The sequence below is a fragment of the Salvelinus namaycush genome, chromosome 1 (genome assembly GCF_016432855.1).
Source record: "Salvelinus namaycush isolate Seneca chromosome 1, SaNama_1.0, whole genome shotgun sequence".
NCBI lineage: Eukaryota > Metazoa > Chordata > Actinopteri > Salmoniformes > Salmonidae > Salvelinus > Salvelinus namaycush.
In genome coordinates, this window is record NC_052307.1 from 71,631,291 (window position 1) to 71,653,713 (window position 22,423).

At 41.0% G+C, this 22,423-nt stretch overlaps 2 protein-coding genes across 8 annotated transcripts in view; both read right to left on the bottom strand.

Annotated features, from left to right (window-relative positions):
- Positions 1-1,011: 1,011 nt before the first annotated feature.
- On the bottom strand, positions 1,012-12,115 carry LOC120056717 (tropomyosin alpha-1 chain). Of its 7 annotated transcripts, XM_039004941.1 has the most exons (10): positions 12,002-12,115; positions 11,290-11,415; positions 8,844-8,977; positions 7,854-7,971; positions 6,279-6,349; positions 6,022-6,097; positions 5,745-5,807; positions 5,447-5,516; positions 3,943-3,963; positions 1,012-1,070 (listed from the first exon to the last, which is right to left on the bottom strand). In XM_039004941.1, the coding sequence occupies exons 1-10, from the start codon at positions 12,113-12,115 to the stop codon at positions 1,012-1,014; spliced, it is 852 nt and encodes a 283-aa protein (XP_038860869.1). The 7 variants fall into 7 exon arrangements, with proteins under 7 accessions (XP_038860869.1, XP_038860891.1, XP_038860861.1 ...); XM_039004963.1 differs by lacking the exons at positions 11,290-11,415; positions 12,002-12,115 and adding an exon at positions 9,880-10,011; XM_039004933.1 differs by lacking the exons at positions 1,012-1,070; positions 3,943-3,963 and adding an exon at positions 1,824-1,897.
- A 9,292-nt stretch (positions 12,116-21,407) lies between these two features.
- Positions 21,408-22,423, bottom strand: part of LOC120048252 (talin-2-like) — a 69,865-nt gene continuing 68,849 nt past the window's right edge. The window contains exon 56 of the mRNA XM_038994089.1: positions 21,408-22,264. Coding sequence (XP_038850017.1) covers positions 22,136-22,264 — 129 coding nt within the window. The 3' untranslated portion in view covers positions 21,408-22,135. The remainder of the gene's footprint in view (positions 22,265-22,423) is intronic.

The following is a 22,423-nucleotide window of genomic DNA, read 5'->3' on the forward strand; positions in this document are numbered from 1 at the left end:
AATGGGATGCCTGTGTCAATGCAGCCTTGGAGAGCGAGTTAATGATCATTGTGCAGTAGCTTCACACCAACACTAGAGTGTAGTCTTCACACACTACATCTGCTTCCACTTGTAAAAAATATGAGCCAGATCTTTCTAAAGGGCATTTACAAGTCAAATACATTTCAACAAAATCACAGTTGACTTAGTGGAGACTGGACTACAATTCTAACTGTACCCCTTATCTACAAGTGTAAACACTGTAAAATAATAGCACAGATTACAGATGTCAGCATGTTTTCTGAAAGTAACACTTCATAAATGTGATTGTGGGTTTTTATTTATATATTACATTCACATAATAAAAGGAACAAGAGACACCATCAAATCAAACATGTATGCTATTTGACAAAAAAAACATTCCCTGGGGAGTGACACTGGACATGAAATGATCTAGGTCGATCTATTTGAGATTAAATGAACATACTGTACCTGCCGCCTCGCTAAACATTGTATCAGTGTACATATTGCACATGCTTACTTTCTTTTAAATATAAGTACTGTATATCACTGAGGCACCAGCACATACATATGAAACATGGACAATAAATAACTAAAGAACAAGTTACAAAAGCAGAATAAAAAGTGTAAATGTTAAACCTTGGCTTCGGTTATGGCTTAATTGGTCAAGAGTAATCCTGTCCATTATAATAGCTTGAATAAATCAAGTGCACATTTTGTCAAATAAATCTCACTTTAACATACAAAAATAAATGGTATATGAGTCAAGTGACTGCTCAGCCATATGTCTGCTTTGCTGTCTAGCTAACATCCAGTTAAAGTCCATTGTGTTTGTTTTCTCAGCCCCTCTGAGAGCTGAGAAAACAGTCAAGCCCCAGAGATCTCCACAAAGAGGGCACGGAGGAGCACTCCATGGCAACGGCAGGTGAGTGTTGGTGTGATCATGGTGTAATGCTGGACCAGGTCACAGCAGGTGAGCGGTGCAGTCTTGTGTGATAATGGACCATGTTGTTACATGTTATTGAGGTCCATGAGTGTCTGATCCAACATTTGACACATACCAAAGTTCTCTCATCTCATCATTAGCCTGATAGAGTTTGTCACTATGTGTGCAACATAAAAATGAAGCCTGCAGACTATTTATAATTTTTGACCACAATGAAAATGACAACCAAGAGTTTCACAAACCCAATAATATTGAATGAAGATTGTTATAGTTAAAACTTTAAAAGGTGGTCCCTGTGTATATCCTTAGTCAACCACAGTCAGTAGATATTGTTATAATGCACACTCATATCAAGCCTTATCATACATTGTGGGTCAGTTTCACAGACCCAGATTATGCCCAGAATTACTCCTGTACAATGGACAATCTTTCAGTCATAGACTTATAGAGTGATCCAGTTTATGTTATCTAAATTGAATTGCTGTTCATGAAATAAAAATTCCAGATGTTGGTTAACTAAACTAAAATAGGCCTGCGCTTAAATCCATCTGTGAGTCTGTGAAACCTGCCCTCTTCACCTGCAATGTGAACATGCATTTCATTTCTCTGATGCTCCGCATTAACTACAGTCCAATTATTTCTTCCCGATAAATATTATCCAATATATATATTTTTTGTCTTTGCCTGACTCTTAGGTTTGTGTCATAGACACACATTATCCTATATTTCCATCACAGCATCAGACAAATGTCTACGGCCAATGACATGCCAAGACAATAAAGGTATTTTAAATTTGAGCCACAAATGAAGAGTGCCTTTCATTTTTTTTCTTCTAATTTGAGCACAGTGCTAATTTCACAACACATCCAGTAATAGTTTAATCCTGATTTAACACCACTCTCAGTTCATTGGAAAGAAGACGATTTTTCTCAAGCTGCCGGTACAGAGGGTCTTTGCAGTCAGAAAGCAGGTTAAGAGAAAATAGAATAGAGAGAACAAAGTGTGTTAGTACAGAAAGATAGAGTCTTGTGTCATGCTACAACAGCACACACAACAAATACCATTGTTTTCTACCCTCTGCCTAAATGATCACATCTATCTGCAAACAAAGAAATGGCTCCCTCACCTCAATGTGGAGATGGTGTGACTGTGAAATGACAATTATATGTTTACAAAATATCCCCAATGTTACACAAGTCACTATTATCTTTTGGCTTTGAACATGAAGCAAAGTGTGACCGTCGGGAATGTTGAAACAGGTACATTTTCAGTTTCTGATCAATCCATGTAATTGAACTCGTCTGGTTAAAGAAGTTGAAACCATGCCTGAGGTTGGTAGAGAGGTCATGGCCGCAGCCCTCTGCATTTACACAATCCACTGCCTGAGTGGGATCAAATCCCCGTCCCACCGCACCTCTACACAATATTTTTTATCTATCTCTCTCCCTCTTAATTTCTTGCCTATCCCTGTCAATAAACACTTGTATACTTTTTTTAAAAGAATAAGCTCTGTGGATGTGCTTTTGTCCAAATGTAAGCAAATTTTTAGTTAATACTACTACCATAGTACCATAATGCCAACCAAAATCAAATCAAAAACAAAAAACATATGTTTGGGAAGAGGAGCTTTCGGTTTTATTCAAAGCTGCTCAGTAATACATTAAACAGAGAAACATTTAAAGACAGGAAATTAAGGAAATTAAGAACTACATATTTGAAGGGTAAGAATGGCTGACATGGATAGATGTAAAGTTTATTTTACAGAAAGCAAAATGAGTCAGGGTTCTGTACAAAAGGTGGTCTATAGGATGGCAGCAGCAGCAGAGGCCCAATGTGCGGTGGTGCTGTGGTAAAGAAGAGACGTGGAGACATAGGGGACAGGATGTTGGGCGATACTGCCACATAGTTGTAGTAGAGAGAGGCCTCTCAACCAGCGGGTGGCATCTGTGATGGTTGTGAGATGATGTAAACAATTTAACTGGAAAAGAATGAGAGGAAAAACAGAACGTGTTGGAGGGACAAATCGTAGAAAGGCACGTGACTGATATGACATGCAGGATGGAAACAACAGCACACAGAACAGAAAGCAGAGCCAGGTACTCAAAAAGGGTTGAGAGGTACACTATTCTGGAAGTTCAATTTAGATGTTTCTAAAAGCATGTAAAAACTGATTGTACAACTTTAATTGTACAATGCATGTTAGATTCTATATAGTTTTCTCAGCCTAACAAAAAAGCCACTAGTTAACTACAAAAGGCAAAAGCTATTTTCTGTTGCATGGCAGAAGCTTAAAGTGAGTCAGATTAGTAGGCACTGAAATTAAAATGTGAGTGGAAAAATCCAAACAGATGAAACACACAAAAAAAATATGCCACTAGAGGGAGTATACAGTAGAAAACATTGTGAGTGGGTGGGACCTATGCACAACGCACAAGCAGACACAAGCAGATGATAGATTACATGGAGGTCATGTCGTTGAGGGCGTGGTCCAGCTCCTCGCTGATGGCCTTGTACTTCAGCTTCTGTGCATACAACTCATCTATTATGGGTGGAGTGGAGGAGGAGGAGAGGAGTGGTGGAGGAGATGACATTGATGGGGTGATAATGAAGGAGGGTGGGGACAGCAACAGAGATGATAGACAGAGCAAAGAAAGGAGGGGAAAAGGTTAGGAAAAAACAAAGGATTGTCAGAGAACTGAACGAAATAAAATAGAATGTCAAACCGAAAAAGAATAAGGGAGCAATAGGATGTGCACAGGCCACTAATGCCCTGTTAGATTGTTTAGACCAATCAGGAAACGACTAACTGAAAACCTGATGAAGGCAGCTTGGTTTTCGAAATGTTTGTATCTAATTAATACATATTACATCGGAGTGGTACAGTGTGTAGCTTCTTTATTTTCCAGAAGGAAATGACAACATGGTCTCCAACCAAATTATATAGAGCTCCATTGTGAATGCTTTGTAATTCCACAGCTACAGTGCCACAGTCACACCAACAGCAGCATGAGACATTTCTTTCCCTGGCCTGCACTAGCCTAACAAACACTGACTGTGGGTCTGCATAATGTCAGCTGTGGCACTGGCCTAGTCTGCCTAGTACAGAACTGACTGTGTAGAATGTAGATGCAGTATCTGATGACACCACAGAGGAGGTGATGAAAGGTTAGACTTGACAATATTTGCACATTACTCTTTTTAAAATTCTTCAAGCACTGTCAAGTTGGTTGTTGATCATTGCTAGACAGTCATTTTCAAGTCTTACCATAGATTTTCAAACCAAAACTGTAACTAGGCCACTCAGGAACATTCAATGTCATCTTGGTAAGCAACTCTAGTGTATATTTGGCCTTGTGTTTCAGGTTATTGTCCTGCTGAAAGGTGAATTTGTCTCCCAGGTTTTCCTCTAGGATTTTGCCTTTGCTTAGCTCTATTTTGTTTATTTTTATCCTAAAAATCTCCCTAGTCCTTGCAGATGACAAGCATACCCATAACATGATGCAGCCATCACCACGCTTGAAAATATGAAGAGTGGTGCTCAGTGATGTGTTGGATTTGCCCCAAACATAACACTTTGTATTCATGATATAGTGTTAATTTCTTTGCCACATTTTTTGCAGTTTTACTTTAGTGCCTTATTGAAAACAGGATGCATTTTTTAAATATTTTAATTCTGTACAGGCTTCCTTCTTTTCACTCTGTCCTTTAGGTTAGTATTGTGGAGTAACTAAAATGTTGTTGATTCATCCTCAGTTTTCTCCCATCATAGCTATTAAACCCTCACTGTTTTAATGTCACCATTGGCCTCGGTGAAATCCCTGAGCGGTTTCCTTTCTTTCCGGCAACTGAGTTAGGAAGGACGCCTGTATCTTTGTAGTTACTGGGTATATTGATACACCATCCAAAGTGTAATTAATAACTTCACCATGCTCAAAGGGTTATTCAATGCGTGTGTTTTTAGTTTTTTTTACCCATCTACCAATAGGTGTCCTTCTTTGCAAGAAATTGGAAAACCTCCCTGGTCTTTGTGGTTGAATCTGTGTTTGATATTCACTGCTCGACTGAGGGAACTTACAGATAATTTTATGTGTGGAGTACAGAGATGAATGAGGTAGTCATTCAGAAATAATTTTAAACACTATTATTGCACAGAGTGCAACTTATTATGTCACTTGCAAAGCAAATTTTTACTCCTGAACTTATTTAGGCTTGTCATAACAAAGGGGTTGAATACTTATTGACTCAAGACATTTCAACGTTTCATTTTTTATTAATTTGTAAACATTTCTGAAAACATAATTTCTCTGATATTATGGGATATTGTGTGTAAGCCAGTGACAAAATGTAATCAATTTTAAATTCAGGCTGTAACACAATACAACGGGGTGTGAATAGTTTCTGAAGGCACTGTATATGTCCTGTTTTACTATACAACTTACCTCAGATTTTCACATAGAAAATGCTTCACAATATATGAAATGAAAGGAAAAAGGTCCATACCCTCCAGATCATCAATGGTCTTCTCAAGCTTGGCCACGGACCTCTCAGCGAACTCAGCACGGGTCTCAGCCTGTGGCACAAGAGGCAGACAAGATGTGATGAGTGTCTCCCATCCTCATCACACCAAAACATGTTCCAACATAGATATATAATACAATGTCTAGTGTTCTCCACCCTTTCTATGGTCGCACTTTACAGAAGATCTAGTGGCTAACATGCTTACGCTAATGTCCCACTTTAGCTAATGGTAAAGTGAATGGAAACAGGGGCTAATTTGCTAATGCTAAAGGGAACTCACCTCCTTTAGCTTGTCTGTGAGAACCTTGATCTCCTCCTCATACTTGTCCTCCTTCTGTGAGTACTGTAGTGACATAGTGGAGCGCAGGTCAGAGAGTCATCATCACAGCACTACCGACATGAACTGGTTCAAGGGATAACAGGCAGAAATGAGTGGGCCTACTCAATAGAGTTACCTCCCTTTATCTCTATGGCTATACTAGCAGGCAATGGGGATATAACCCCTGACTGCAACGACCTGAGACTCTACAAATACATTTGTCTAAACAGACACCTACCTTCTCTGCCTGAGCCTCAAGAGACTTCAGGTTGTTTGTGACTGTCTTCAACTCTTCCTCAAGCTCAGCGCATTTGCTGGTGTTTTAGGTATGGTTGAAGGAGCAGAGGAGGAGAAGGAACGAATGCAATAGGAGGACCGACGGGGGAAAGAAACAAGAGTTATAACAGGGCAATAAGTACACAATAAGAGTAACAGCAGGTTGTCTCCAAAGCAGTAAATTGTGCTGTATTTTGTGGTTGGTTCCAAAGTTTTTACCCTTCAGAGAGCTCAGCGCGCTCCTCTGTACGTTCCAGATCACTCTCAATGATGACCAGCTTACGGGCGACCTGTTTTCACCCATAATAGGACAACACATCACTATAGCACATTGGTGCACCAAGCAATCAATATGTTTAGTTTCATGTACAGGTCTATATGCTGTCTGTTTCTCTCACACACACACACACACACACACACACACACACACACACACACACACACACACACACACACACACACACACACACACACACACACACACACACACACACACACACACACACACACACACACATTTACATTTAAGTCATTTAGCAGACGCTCTTATCCAGAGCGACTTACAAATTGGAAAGTTCATACATATTCATCCTGGTCCCCCCGTGGGAATTGAACCCACAACCCTGGCGTTGCAAGCGCCATGCTCTACCAACTGAGCCACACGGGACACACACACAGTCTTTGTTCCTGAGCACTCTGGAGCAGGTTTTCATCAAGTATCTCTGTGTACTTTGCTCTGTTCATATTTCCCTCGATCCTGACTAGTCTCCCAGTCCCTGCCGCTGAAAAACATCCCCACAACATGATGCTGCCACCACCATGCTTCAGCGTAGGGATGGTGCCAGGTTTCCTCCAGATGTGACACTTGGCATTCAGGCTAAAGAGTTCAATCTTGGTTTCATCAGACCAGAGAATCTTGTTTCTCATGGTCTGAGTCTTTAGGTGCCTTTTGGCAACTCCAAGTGGGCTGTCGTGTGCCTTTTACTGGGGAGTGGCTTCCGTCTGGCCACCCTACCATAAAGCCCTGATTGGTGGAGTGCTGCAAAGATGGTTGTCCTTCTGGAAGGTTCTCCCATCTCCACAGAGGAACTCTAGAGCTCTGTCGGAGTGACAATCGGGTTCTTGGTCACCTCCCTGACCAAGGCCCTTCTTCCCCGATTGCTCAGTTTTGTCGGGTGGCCAGCTCTAGGAAGAGTATTGGTGGTTCCAAACTTCCTCCATTTAAGAATGATGGAGGCCATGGTGTTCTTGGGGACCGTCAATAATGCAGACATTTTTTTGGTACCCTTCCCCAGATCTGTGCCTCGACACAATCCTGTCTCGGAGCACTACAGACAATTCCTTCGACCTCATGGCTTGGTTTTTGCTCTGACATGCACTGTCAACTGTGGGACCTTATATAGACAGGTGTGTGCCTTTCCAAATCATGTCCAATCAATTGAATTTACCACAGGTGGACTACAATCAAGTTGTAGAAACATCTCAAGGATGCTCAATGGAAACAGGATGCACCTAAGTTCAATTTCGAGTCTCATAGCAAAGGGTCTGAATACTTATGTATATAAGGTATCTGTTTTTTTATCTTTAATAAATTGAAAAGAAATTATAAAAACCTGTTTTCGCTTTGTCATTGTGAGGTATTGTGTGTAGATTGATGAGGATTTATTTTTATTTAATCAATTTTAGAATAAGGCTGTAACGTAACAAAATGAGGAAAAAGTCAAGGGGTCTGAATGCTTTCCGAAGGCACTGTATATAATAAAGTATCAGCCTAAGGAATGCTAGGAAACTCACCTCCTCGTATTTCCTGTCAGCCTCCTCAGCGATGTGCTTGGCCTCCTTCAGCTGGATCTCCTGCAGCTCCATCTTCTCCTCATCCTTCGATGCTCTGTTTTCAATCACCTTCATGCCTCTGGAGGATGGAATAAACGGGGGGAACATATGTCAGGGATAGGAGGACATTGCATGTTGTCTTGTTTTTTAAATAAATAAAATGTTGATAAACTAAAAGGAATAGGAGGACATTAATCTGCAGCCCAACAGTCCACACACTGTGGGGGCCATAACTACATTTGGCACTTGCCTATTGTAACACAATAAATCTGGTAGTGTGCTTATGCATATTTTACATGAACTCTTCTCAATAAGTGTGCTAGTTAAAGAGATTTAACATGATCTTAAGCACTTATAAATTTGTCACATATTGTATCATATGAATTGCAGAATATTGTAAAAAAAAATGCAGGATGTAACATATCATAAGAAATGGATGTCGTTGTACACAATTGTGCACAATTTTCGGGGCTCCATTTTGGCTCGGCTTCTTCTAAAACTACTGTCTGAAATGATACAATACCTTTATCATGCATCCTTTACTGAACACTTTTAAGAGTGAAATGATAACATTATTACTGTGGTCTTGTGGATTGATGTCATCTATATGGGTTTGGTGTTGATGACCGAGTTTGAGACAGACTGACGGGTCTGATGATGGCTGTGTCTATACTCCTAGAAGAAATGGTTCCAAAAGGGTTCTGCGGCTGTCCCCATAGGAGAATCCTTTTTGACTCCTGGTAAAACCCTTTTAGGTTTCATGTAGAACTCTTTTGGGTTCCATGTAGAGGCCTCTGTGGAAAGGGTTCTACCCGTAAACAAAAGTGGTTCTTCACAGGCTTCTCCTATGGTGACAGCCGAAAGAACCATTTTTGGTTCTAGATAGCACCTTTTTTGTCTAAGAGTGTAGTGTATGATACAGAGTCGGAGTCTCTGAGTGCTGCTGCTCACCTCTCACTCTCATCAGCAGCCTTCTCAGCCTCCTCCAGCTTGGTCAGAGCTGTGGCTAGACGCTCCTGAGCACGATCCAACTCCTCCTCAACCAGTTGGATACGTCTGTTCAGGGAAGCTACATCAGCCTCGGCCTAAGTGAGCACAACATGGAGAAACCACAATGTCAACCTGATGCACACTCAGACAGTCACACTTTCTTGCATAATACAGTATCTGGAGAGATGTGTAATGGAGGAGGTTGGGGTCACATTTGGACACCTCTGTGGGGGGCTTCTTAACACTATAGGGGATTAAGGTTTAAATGTGTGAGAAAGGCATAAGGGCCCAGACCACACTGTATTTTATTTATTTAACCTTCATTTAACTAGGCAAGTCAGTTAAGAACAAATTCTTATTTACAATGACGACCTACCCCAACCAAACCCTAACCCGGACGACGCTGGGCCAATTGTGCGCCGCCCTATGGGACTCCCAATCACGGCCGGTTGTGATACAGCCTGGAATGGAACCAGGGTCTGTAGTGACCCCTCTAACACTGAGATGCAGTGCCTTAGACCGCTGCACCACTCGGGAGCCCCTGTAATTTCATGCTAATCTCCAGCATTATATATAACATTCTATAGACAAGATTGTATAAAATATACATTTATATAGGCCTAATTGGTATGTTTGGAAAGGCAGTGACCAATATAAACATAATAAGCTGACAATTATGTAAATGTATGTAGCTACAGGAGGTGTAGGATGATAGTGTATGATCGACTGGAGCATGCTGAAACTGCAGCAGCCTAGGCTAATGTGTTTATTTTGGAGCCTTCCTGCCTGGCACGTTTTACCATTACATCGATTCTCACTGTCCCATTTCTCCATCCTTTTAGCACATCACATGACAGACAAAATATTGATTTTTTAGTACCGTAAAATCATCTATATTCTGTCTATCGTTCTACCAAGCGTGTTGATCAGATTTATACTAATACTGTCGTCAGGCAGGCTGCAGACTAATTGTCTTAAATTATTAGCCAGGGCTTACGGATTCTCTCGCATCCCTCTCCAGACCCAGTTCCTTCTGCCGCATCTCTGCCGACTCTTCTGCACCGTCAGCCTGCTCTTGTAATGCTTTAATTTTTCTTTTTACAGCTTCCAACGACGTTAGCCCGGCCATTTCGCTTGTTTACTGCCTATTTTCTATTGCCTACGCCTTTTTCTAACGGTTCTCGGGACAGAAACGCGCAACGATGCCGGGATGAGAAAATCTCCTCACGTCTCTGTGGTTTTTTCCTACTGCTACTGGGGAGGCTGGGACTTGCGCTAAATGACACCGGAAGTAACACATTTCATACATTGCGCAAAATTGCCTCAAAATATCCAGAAAGATTTTGTTAAAAGAGGTTATTTATTTATTGTATTATAGTGAGATAATATGATTATGTCATAATGACTTATTGGCCATTAGCCTATAATGGGCACTCTGCTCAGAGCCTCCCCAACCCCCTTATCCCCTACATGCTCATGTTAGTGGTGTTGTGATTGCGCATCATATCTGGGATATTCATTTATTATGGGGGGATTTAACCTATAATAAACGTTTTAAAATAAGCATTTAAAATGTATTTAAAGATATTAATTGTATTTAAAAATAAAAATCGATTACATAAGGACAAAAGTAACATGATTATCCCAATTCATAATAATGATAGACCTATAGGCTACATAGTATAAATATAGCATAAATATTTTTGGTACCATTTTTGTTAAAACATTTTTTTTAACTATAATTACTATCATAATTTGGTGTTCTTTCTAAACTGACACAATAAGATGCATGTTTCCTATAAGAACAAACGTTCAATTATTGGCGTCCCTTACAACATTCTCAATAAAAGGAGAAGTAAAAGTTTTAATTTGACGAGTGGAATATAATGTATGACACCTACAAATCTAAATTAAAGGTATTTAAAATATTCAAAAACTTCCACCAAACTTTTAACTGAAATTCTAAACGGGCCCCCATTTTAACCCAACAGGTTGCGGGGTGCACAGGGTACACTGCCTAAACCTGTCAGCTGTAACTTGGCCATATAAAACACAGCTAAATTTAACCTTCTGCTTGCATCTTCGAGGAGGGTGGCACACAACGCACATTTGTTAAGCCTACAGTTGGTCTACTCAGTCTTATTCGGTTTCAATGAACACATGTGGAATATTGCGCATGGCAGGCCAATGGTCGAGCCTAATGAAGACGCAGGTATTAACCATAAACCATTATGTAGGCTATTCCAAACTGAAACAATAAAATAATCTTAACGTATATGTATATGTATGATGACTAGGCCTAGAATGAAAAATGTTGAGGTTCAATGTTAGCAGATTGGATTCAGGGGGACCACGAACACTCTAACACATCGGACAGGTTTATGCCACCGCGCCTCTTCAAACTTACGTCTGTGGCTTTCTTCTCAGCGAGTTCAAGTTTCTCCTGGGCATCCTTAAGAGACTCAGAGTACTTGTCCAACTCATCCTCTGTTCCCTTCAGCTTCTTCTGCAGCGCTACCAGGTCATCCTCAAGCTGATAGTTGGTGGGAAATATCATCAGTCAATTGGGGTGTGCCATAAGCAGCGTGGACGCACAGCCAGAAACAGACAACAAAGGGAAGAAAACAAAAGCCAAGAGTCATGGAAAAAAGGCAAACACTTACAAATGCTTCAATGCTTCAATTGTCTTTGGACAATTATTTACATTTCATTTATTCAATCCACTCACAACACTAGAGTGGCATACTTTAATCAATAGACTACGCTATTCATGTTTTATGGTAAAAAATCTAACGCTGATCAAAGAATATTAGTTTATAGTAGGCTTAATCCTGTATAATGCAGTATAAATGAATCGGTCAAACAATAAATATTTTCTAAAACTTCCTGGAGTCCAATAATAAAATATTGTCACGCCCCAAAAACAAATATATTCCTAATACGATTAAATACAGCAATCAATACTGATCCTCATACGCATCCTCTGAGACTTCATTTAATCCATATCGAGAGAGAGAGAGAGAACGCTCCAAAACACTCCGTGCCCAAACATTTGACGCACAGTGCCAAAGGCACCCGTGCGAAATAAGACAGACCCCGATTTATCTATGGATGCCAACCTGTTTGCTCTTGTCCTCCGCTGCCTTTTTGTCTCCCTCAGCTCCCTCAGCTCTGTCCAAGGCATTCTCCTTGTCTAGCTTAAGCATCTGCATCTTCTTCTTGATGGCGTCCATGACTGCTGTGTTGTTGGGGTGGCCTCGCCAACTGACAAAAACCAAACTGAGTAAAATGCTGAGAAGCTCCGCGCGTCTGAACCACACTGAACGTGAAGCTGGAGTGCTCGAGCTGACTGTAGCTTGTCAAATATGTACTATAGCAGAGGAGTTACTGGATCTCCATGGATACCAAATACTTTTTGGGGAAACGACGGCAGCTGCTCTCTTCCGCGGGTCCTGCCTTTTTTATGGCTCTCCTCGGCGATTCGCTGATCCAATACATTTTACCGTTGATAAGACTATATATGGGTTATGAGACGTAGGCTACAGCCAAGGAAGTCAGTTTGGGGAGTGGGGGTTAGTTTATGCACAAGGAAGTGAAGGTGGACAACAAAAACATGATCTTTGACTGGAATTGCTCATTTCATTCTGGTAGGATAACTTATATTTGCTCAACACAGCAGTTCAAAGAAGGCTTGATAGAGTAATATTTATAGGAATAAATAATGGCATAGTAATCGTTGTTTATGTTACCATTCCTCCAACCAAACTCATGTTTAAAATAATTGTCGCCCACACTTAGTTTAGCCATTGACCCCTCTTGATTATGAATCGTGTCTCCACTATGAATCATAACACCTGAGAGATGGGGTCATGTAACTCTGATCTCCAAAGACAAAATAAGCAGTTATTAAAGCAGACAAATTTAGTCTAATGTTTAAAAGGGATTGTCCCTGGGAGGGGTGTCATAATCTATGCTGAAGTGTTCTGTCAGTGATACCACACGGTAGAGAGGAGAGGAGCACGTCAACAAGTCCCTCAAGATATTGTTCACAGTCTGAAGAGGGGCATCAGATAGTGTTATATTCAACAGTGGCATGTCATCGAGATTATAAGTGCCTTGGAGTTCATTCAAAATGGCCACAGGGAAAGAAACGAGTGCTTTGGCATTTCAGCAATCCCCCTCTTCCTCTGTGACAGTTCACAGGTCCAGGGGAGTCAGTCACAGCTGTCACACATGGACAGTGGAGGAGGAACCAGAGACCTGTCCAAACACACTGTGATTGGCTGCATGGTATGGACATATACCCTCTAGTTCACTTTTAGCTAAATTATTTCTAGGATATATCTTTATGGGGAAGATAATGAAAAAATGATGTCTAGTACTTACATTTATAGTACATTTTACTTTATAGTACTCATACGTACAGAACATTGGTTTAAACTTTAGGTGATATGTGTGTGAAAGGTACTGCTGTTGTAGGTCTATACCCCATAAAGGAGAAGAACAGAACAACAACACAAACAATGACGTCTTTATATCACCATATCCTGGGTTGGCTCAGCGACATCTACTCAAACAACCTCTTCTTCTTGTCCTCTCTGTTCCTCCCATGTTTTCTTGAGGGGTATTTATAGGAGCGTCTTGTTTGCACAAGTTGCACCTGTTACATACTGTCCATAGGGCTTCAACAAGGGTTCTTCTAAGATCCTCAAAGTTCTTTGAAGAACTTTAGGGTTATTGGCGCTGAAAAATGACCCCAAAAGTTACTTCCAAGAACCCCATAGGAGGTGGGGTTCATCAAGTAACCTCCTTAGGCACCTGCAAGAACCCCCAAGAACTAACTGCCCAACAGAAACATTTGGATTTGAATTTGAGAAAACAGAGGTTCAGGCACTTAAAACATTTGTAAGATCCCCTCAATTTAAGGTTTCTCCCTTGTATGATCTAAATTGATATTGTTTTATGGTGATACTATCTATCTTTTCATATTTGTGCAAATGGCTGTGTTTGGAACTTTCTCGCTTTTAAAATTAGTTATAAAACAGAAAATGGACACAATTCAGTGGATGTCAATCAACAAAGAGGTAAGAATATGTTGAAAGCTATAGCTGCATTAGGCGCAGATGACTGAACTGCCAACTTATTTGTGTGTGTCTGTAGGTATACTGACGAGGAGGCACACAAAGGGTATGTACAATTGGTATTGGTTTGTCGCATGAAAGTTATGCAGATCACATGTAGGCCCACCGTACCTTCTCCACTGTGCAATCTGGTTTCCGAGCTGGTCATGGGTGCACATCAACCACGCTCAAGGTCCTAAACGATATCATAACCGCCATCGATAAAAGACAGTACTGTGCAGGCGTCTTCATCGACCTGGCCAAGGCTTTCGACTCTGTCAATCACCGCATTCTTATCGGTAGACTCAACAGCCTTGGTTTCTCTAATGACTGCCTCGCCTGCTTCACCAACTACTTCTCAGATAGAGTTCAGTGTGTCAAATCGGAGGGCCTGTTGTCCGGACCTCTGGCAGTCTCTATGGGGGTGCCACAGGGTTCAGTTCTCGGGCCGACTCTTTTCTCTGTATATATCAATGATGTCGCTCTTGCTGCTGGTGATTCTCTGATCCACCTCTACGCAGAAGACACCATTCTGTATACATCTGGCCCTTCTTTGGACACTGTGCTAACAAACCTCCAAACGAGCTTCAATGCCATACAACACTCCTTCCGAGGACTCCAACTGCTTTTAAATGCAAGTAAAAGCAACACCCAACTGTGAAGCATGGGGGTGGCATCCTCATGATGCCATATATTTTGTGAAGTGCACCAGTCCCTCCTGCAGCAAAGCACCCACACAACATCATGCTGCCACCCCCATGCTTCACAGTTGGGATGGTGTTCTTCGGCTTGCAAGCCTCTCCCTTTTTCCTCCAAACATAACGATGGTCATTATGGCCAAACAGTTCTGTTTTTCTTTCGTCAGACCAGAGGACATTTCTCTAAAAAGTACAATCTTTCTCCCCATGTGCAGTTGCAAACCGTAGTCTGGCTTTTTTATGGCGGTTTTGGAGCAGTGGCTTCTTCCTTGCTGAGTGGCCTTTCAGGTTATGTCGATATAGGACTCGTTTTCCTGTGGATATAGATACTTTTGTACCTGTTTCCTCCAGCATCTTCAAAAGGTCCTTTGCTGATGTTCTGGGATTGATTTGCACTTTTCGCATCAAAGTACGTTCATCTCTAGGAGACAGAATGCGTCTCCTTCCTGAGCGGTATTACGGCTACGTGGTCCCATGGTGTTTATACTTGCGTACTATTGTTTGTACAGATGAACGTGGTACCTTCAGGCGTTTGGAAATTGCTCCCAATGATGAACCAGACTTGTGGAGGTCTCCAATTGTTTTCTGAGGTGTTGGATGATTTCTTTTGATTTTCCCATGATGTCAAGCAAAGAGGCATTGAGTTTGAAGGTAGGCCTTTGAATTACATCCTCCAATTGACTCAAATGATGTCAATTAGCCTATCAGAAGCTTCTAAAGCCATTACATAATTTTCTGGAATTTTCCAAGCTGTTTAAAGGCACAGTCAACTCAGTGTATGTAAACTTCTTACCCACTGGAATTGTGATACAGTGAATTATAAGTGAAAAAATCTGTCTGTAAATAATTGTTGGAAAAACTACTTGCGTCATGCACTAAGTAGATGTCCTAACCGACTTGCCAAAACTATAGTTTGTTAACAAGAAATTTATGGAGTGGTTGAAAAACGAGTTTTAATGACTCCAACCTAAGTGTATGTAAACTTCCGACTTCAACTGTATGTATATAAAAAAGTTGTCAAAAGTGAACAGTTTTTTATTCACATTTACCACAAAAACCAAGGTATGAATACTGTCGCACACGTTTTGTTAATCAACTGTATAACATATATTCTTGTATTCACAGATTTCACCCTCCCTATACCGCTGATGAATATACCTGGAAACCTGTTCAATCACCATGCACTGCAAAATCATTCTGGCTATGGATACGAAGGATATCAACACGCTGGGGAGAGGGGGGGGGGGGGGGGGGGGGGTACATACTTCCTACCTAACTCAGTTGCCGGAGAGGTTAGGAAACCACTCAGGGATTTTACCAATGGTAACTTTAAAAACAGTTACAGAGAAAACTGAGGATTGATCAATAACATTGTAGTTACTCCAAATAATATTAGAAAAGATCTGTTTTCAACAAGGCACTAATACTGCAAAAAATGTGGCAAAGCAATTATCTTTTTGTCCTGAATACAAAATGTTGTTTGGTGCAAATCCAATACAACACATTACTGAGTACCACTGTCTATATTTTCAAACATAGTGGCGGCTGCATCATGTTATGGGCATGTTTGTAATCTTTAAGGACTGGGTAGTTTTTCAGGATAAAAAAAGTAACAGAATGGAGCTAAGCACAGGACCAATCCTCGAGGAAAGATCCTAGTGGAATCCTAGAATTATTAAAAGAATAATGTGCAAATGTTGCACAATCCAGGTGTGGAAAGCTCTCACCCAGAGAGACTCACCCAGAAAGACTCACAGCTGTAATCGCTGCCAAAGGTGCTTCTCCAAAGTATTGACTGAGTGGTGTGAATACTTTAATTTTCAATAAATTAGCAATAATTCATAAAAACATGTTTTCACTTTGCCATTATGGGGTATTGTGTATAGATGGGTGAGAAAATGAATCCATTTAGAAAATAAGACTAACATAACAAAATGTGGAATAAGTCAAGGAGTATGAATACTTTCTGAAGGCACTGTATGTACTTTGAAGCAGACTAAAGCATTAGATGAATAGTTTGCAGTGATCACTAATGTTCTCCCTGGGGTGTCTGCCCATCTCATTTTATGGCAGGCAGCTGTCATTCTCTTGTTAGCCTGGGTTTTGTCCAACTGCTGCCAGGCACAGCATGCCGCTCATACACACAGATCAAAGACCACATAGACCGCTCATACACAGAGATCAGAGAGGCTCAGAGCAGAAGCCATGCTATCCCAGGACATTTGGGGCTAATGGAGACAGATACTAGACACAGATACACAAACACAGTACCTGGCCAACTCATCATAATGCTTTAAAAAGTCTAGCCAAGCATCTAGGGCCTCTGAAATCCTGGTCCCAGATCTGTTTGTGCTGTATAGCCAACTCCAAAATAGCTCAGCGACCAGGCTGGGCCAAAACAAAGTACATGGAATTTAATTTACACAGAGTTTACTTAACTGTGTAAATTCTATTTAGGTATTCTTACTGGGGAAGTGATAAACCCTTTTACTACTGAAGTATCTGACCCTATGATTCTATGGCCCTCCATTACTGGGAACTTGGGATAACATAAAACTTACTGTATCTCTCTGTCAGTCATGTAATACATGTGTTTCCTTGATGCCTCTAAGCCCATCATAACAGTATACCCCTCAATCCCACACCAATGACAATAGCATTGTGGTGAGTAGAGTATTCCCAGAATTCTCAGGCTGGTGGGAAGTATGTGGTCCTGTAATGTGGTCGGTGGTAACGAGGTCAGTTGTAACGCGATCGTGGGTGAGTGTCAGTGTAATGGTCTCTGGTAATAACTATGTGAACCCTACAGACCTCTGGCAGTCCTCTTCATTAACCAGGACTTTCAGGTATTTTGATAAAAAAATCTTAGCACAATGGGTCAGGTGAAAAGGGGCTTGAAATGCAGTAGACTTTGTCTACATTCTCAGAGTAGTACAATTCCACAATGGGATCATTAGCTAAATTGTATTCCTTCCAAAGGCTTCCATACGCACCTGTACTGTAACACATGGGTGCAGAGAGGTTTCCAAACCCCCGCATTTCACTATAGTTTAAGAACTTTGAGAAAGGCAGATGATTTCATCTTCACAATGTCAAGACTAGTTGAACAATTCCTGTTCATTTTTCACACCATGTGGGTGCTTCGAAAGACAGAGACCGACACGCTAAACGATTGCTTGACAACAGCTACCCATCTCATTTACAATGTGGTTTGGGCGGAGCAGAAGCTTGCTACCTCTGAGGTCACCCACCCACAGATAACATCCATGAGTGATGTCTATGTGTAGCTCTGGGTGCAGCATTCAAAAGGGTGACTGCAGCTGGCCTGGGAACGTTATGTCATTGGTGTCTCATTTTCCCTCTGTGGCAGCATGTACGCCAAAGAGTTGGGGTGGGAGGATTCTAAGAGTCAGCTTGCCTCAGACAAAAGACAAAAAAAAAAGTACCTACACTTGACTTTTACTTCCCAATATGTTCTAACAGAGAAGTTTCCTTTCAAAACTGATTGAAGGGAACACATTGAACCACATATAGCTCAGGCTTCTCACGTGTCAACAAGACGAGATTTGGAAGGGCGGCCCCGCGATACTTGACCATATAAAGCTTGTAGGCTATTTTATGGGGCTACACAATTCCAATTGTGAACCAGTAGATTGTCCTACTTCACTGATTTAAAGGATCGGATGGGTGCCATTTTGCTTTCACCTGTCCAGCACCTTGAGATCAGCGATTATAGTATTGAGATTCACCCTTCCTGCCAAGAATTCTGGGTATTATCCTGCAGAAGGAGGGAGCAGCTGTGCCAGTGTAATTTACAAATCACCTCCCTCCTCAGATTTTAGAGCGGGCCAGAATTAGTACCTGTCTCGGCTCTAACCAACACCAGCTAAATATAGAACAAGGCTCACTGCTGACTCAGAAATACCATCTACCTTCACTGACAGAGGAGCTGCTTAAAGGGACCCTGCCTGAAAAAGTCACCTCTAGAGCAGTAAGTCTCCTCAAACCACAGGATCATGTTATGTTATTGTGCTAGTAGTGCATGTTTTTATGTGCAGGATGTGATGCTAGGATTTGTGATTATTAAAGCTTTACTACAGTATACATGTCATTAGTCTGTCACAGGCTTTCACCTCATCTTTAAACAACAACAACTTCTCGGTCATCTGTGACTTGATTTCCAGCTGGCCTGAACCTGAGAATGTAGATTAGTCTAGGAGAAGGCTGCTGGAATCAGACAATGTTAGCCTGTCCATTCATGATCACACTCCTCTATTCAACAAGACAACAAAAACACAACAGGTAAAAACACAATTCTGCAGGCCATATTACTTTGAAACCCTTTATTTTCAGTGAATACAAAAAATATGTTTTCTTGTGGCCAGATAAATAGTTTCCATACTGTAGGTCATTGTCACTTCATATCCATCTTTCTTGTAGAACTGCACTTTAATTATCATTGAATTCATTATGGGACAAACACACAGGTATGAACAGTTTCTCCCTACCATTGAAATGTGTCACACTACATTAACAGTGACAGCTATACATCTTAATATCCTTATCACATTCATCCTTAAAAAAACTATTCCTCGTGGCTTAAAAGAGAAAGAAAAAATAAATTCAATCCATAAAACTTTTGTGAGACAGCAGAGTACAGACCTATTGTCCGGAGTGTGTGAATCCTATGATTTACTTGTAACATACAATAACCGAACAACAGACTCCATTCTGTCATACAGAGTTCAGAAACATCTTGGTACATGCCCATGGAATGCAGTACAAAAATGTGTTGTCTTCATATATATCGTATACATATAGTGATGGTACTTTTTACACAGCGACACACTCGTCTCTGCCCTCAAGGCCATGGTTGCATCAGGCAGAAAGATGGGGACAGAGGTACAGTTTATAGGACAACGCAGTAGTACCTATGAGGCCATGTTTTTCATCTCTATGGGACCTAAAAGTCTTGGTAATAGGCTATGACAGGAACAACAAGGCCCTACTCATTGATACTGACCACACTCCTTTATCCAGCAAGATAAGTTGTCACAAGCAGACCAGACGCTGTATGAGCTAGAGACTAAGGCACTAATGACATAATACTACAAAGACCAGATGCGTGAACTCTGACAGAACTGTACCAGCGTTTGAACTGTAGAGCCTACTGTTACACATCAATACGGAGTAAAACATGTTTAACATGGACCGTTTGCAGTTTGTTAGGGGTTATTGTACTTATGTGCAGTTCAGAATACCAATACCATTCAGTGCGTCGTGTAGATGTATTTTCTGTTCCGAAAATCATAGAACCCAGAAGCCATGCATATGACGGACACGCAAGAGCAGAATTTTACCTCACAATAATGATTTGTTTGCTAACCGACACTCACTGACTGTCCATAAAACTAGTAAAACCAAACGCTAGAACCAAACCTGGGTTGTGTTCATTAGGATTTTTTTTTGTTCTATTGGACAATTCTAGTTAGTCACTCCTCCGTTTTCCTCCTTTTGGTGCATAATGAACACAACCCTGGCAAACAGAAGGTAAATATACTGCAATAGTAGTACTTCCCACTACAGTTACACAAAGCACCGTAAGAGTGAGACGGATTCAACAGGTGAACAACAACAGGACGTGATCCACGGTAGTGGTCCAACAGGCCCCTATGGAGGGATGGGGGACTCTGCCCCGTGTAAGACAGCAGGGGTAACCAACAGAAGCACAGTACATTGTGTATAGTCAACAAAGATTTACCACTTCACATTCATTCAAGAGGTCTGGGGTGTTACAATATCAGAGCCATCCATTTAAGTTTGCATTATGAGTTGTAGAGAAATCACGCTTTATCAATGAGAATCTTTTTTCAGATTGCCTGGATGTTTTTTTTAAACTCCTACTTAAATCGTAATACATTTTCAAGACCAGCAGTTGTTTCCTACATTAGTATTTTTTCTTACAGTATCTGAACGGTTTTCAGAGGTGCAGTGTTTGAGGTTTGAAAAGATCAAGCAAGAGGGCACTTCATTACACTGCTTGTCAGGAGGCTGTGAGGACACCAACACTGCCCCCTACAGCGCCTTCATAGTATTGCTTCATGAACATCAGTTCCAGCTGTATGGCTCAATATCAACTGTAAACTAATGAGAATAGTAGAAGGAAGCCAGTTAACTGACTGTCCACGGTCCAGGTTATGCAGGGCTAGGAGATCTGTAGTAGTGGAAGGGATGAGACTAGTTAAGCTTACTGTAAATGTCAGAGTATCTTAACTTGCTAAAAATGTTATTCTGTAGTAACTTCGTCTCCAAATCACAGAAATAATAAAGTACTAGATTGTAATGCATCATAAGAGGTTGTTGTAAAGAGGTCTCCAGCAATTAGATGCAAATTTAAGTGTTTATAGGGCACTACCTTTGACCAGAGCCCTCAACACTAGGTACATTTCAATCTTCAGTGTCAAGAGCACATCTAAACAAGGATTTTTAAAAAGGGTCTACGCAACCCGAACGGTGAATGCGACAAAAAATGCTTCCATGAAATAAGATCCATAAGCTATTCTTCAATATGCTCCAAATACCTCAACTGTCTGAATTACTTGCTGTCTGACAAGGAGGATATATATATATATTATATATTATATATATATATATATATATATATATATATATATATATATATATATATATATATATATAGACCACAAGCTGACATAAGGGTCAAATCACATACGTGTGACATTTCAAACACTAGTAATATCTATGAAATGCTATAATTTCTCACAAAAGAGGAAATGAATAGCAATGTGTGTGTAAATGCCTAATGTACTGTATGCACCTAACATATCACACTCTTCTTCCTTTATGAAAGAAAGTCCGGCCAAAAGGTTAAGACCATGCTAACATCTAGAAATATCCCCTTAGTTTGGAGATTCAATGTCAACACTGGTATCTAATCACATCAAATGTATAGCTCCATAGAGAAAGACATTCAAACTATTAGCATGCACATTTTCAGCTTGTTCACCTGTTACAAATCCATTGCTTCTAGAGAAGACTATTCCGGTGTAGGTTAACTGGCAGGTAATGCAGAGTAACAGACCGTTACAAGCCAAGTCATAGTGGTAGTAGACAACTCCTGGTAGTTAAAGACCATGCAGGTGTAGTAGACAGTGGCTATCCATGTCCCATTCTGGGCTTGACCCCACTGGTTGAGTGGGCACATTAAAAGGCCAACTTAACCTTGCTGCACACTGAGAAAGTCCATTTGGGCCACCGCTCGTGTGTGTGGTAACATACTACATATACACACACAGGTACAAATGCGCTCAATACACACACACACACACACACACACACACACACACACACACACACACACACACACACACACACACACACACAGCGGCAGCATGGCAATGCAGCAGGGTATAGCTCAGTTCTCGTCCTCCCGTAGTTCACTGGGTAAGAACTTGTACTGCTGCTGTCTGATCTGAGCCAGCTTCTTCCTGGCCTCCTCCAGCTCTCTCTCCTTCCTCAGCATCTCCTCCTGGGCTGCAATGATCTGGACACAGGATAGAACAGGCACCACTTACTACACAACACATAGCTATTTAACACTAGGATAGAACAGGCACCAGTTACTACACAACACCTAGCTAATTAACACTAGGATAGAACAGGCACCAGTTACTACACAACACCTAGCTAATTAACACTAGGA

Coding starts and splice junctions, on each gene's coding strand:
- LOC120056717 (XM_039004925.1), bottom strand. CDS start 12,115: ATGGACGCCATCAAGAAGAAGATGCAGATGCTTAAGCTAGACAAGGAG. Junction 11,416..12,001: donor CGGAGGACAAGAGCAAACAG/GTTGGCATCCAT, acceptor ACCAACTATCAG/CTTGAGGATGACCTGGTAGC. Junction 5,517..5,744: donor TCACAGACAAGCTAAAGGAG/GTGAGTTCCCTT, acceptor CTTGTGCCACAG/GCTGAGACCCGTGCTGAGTT.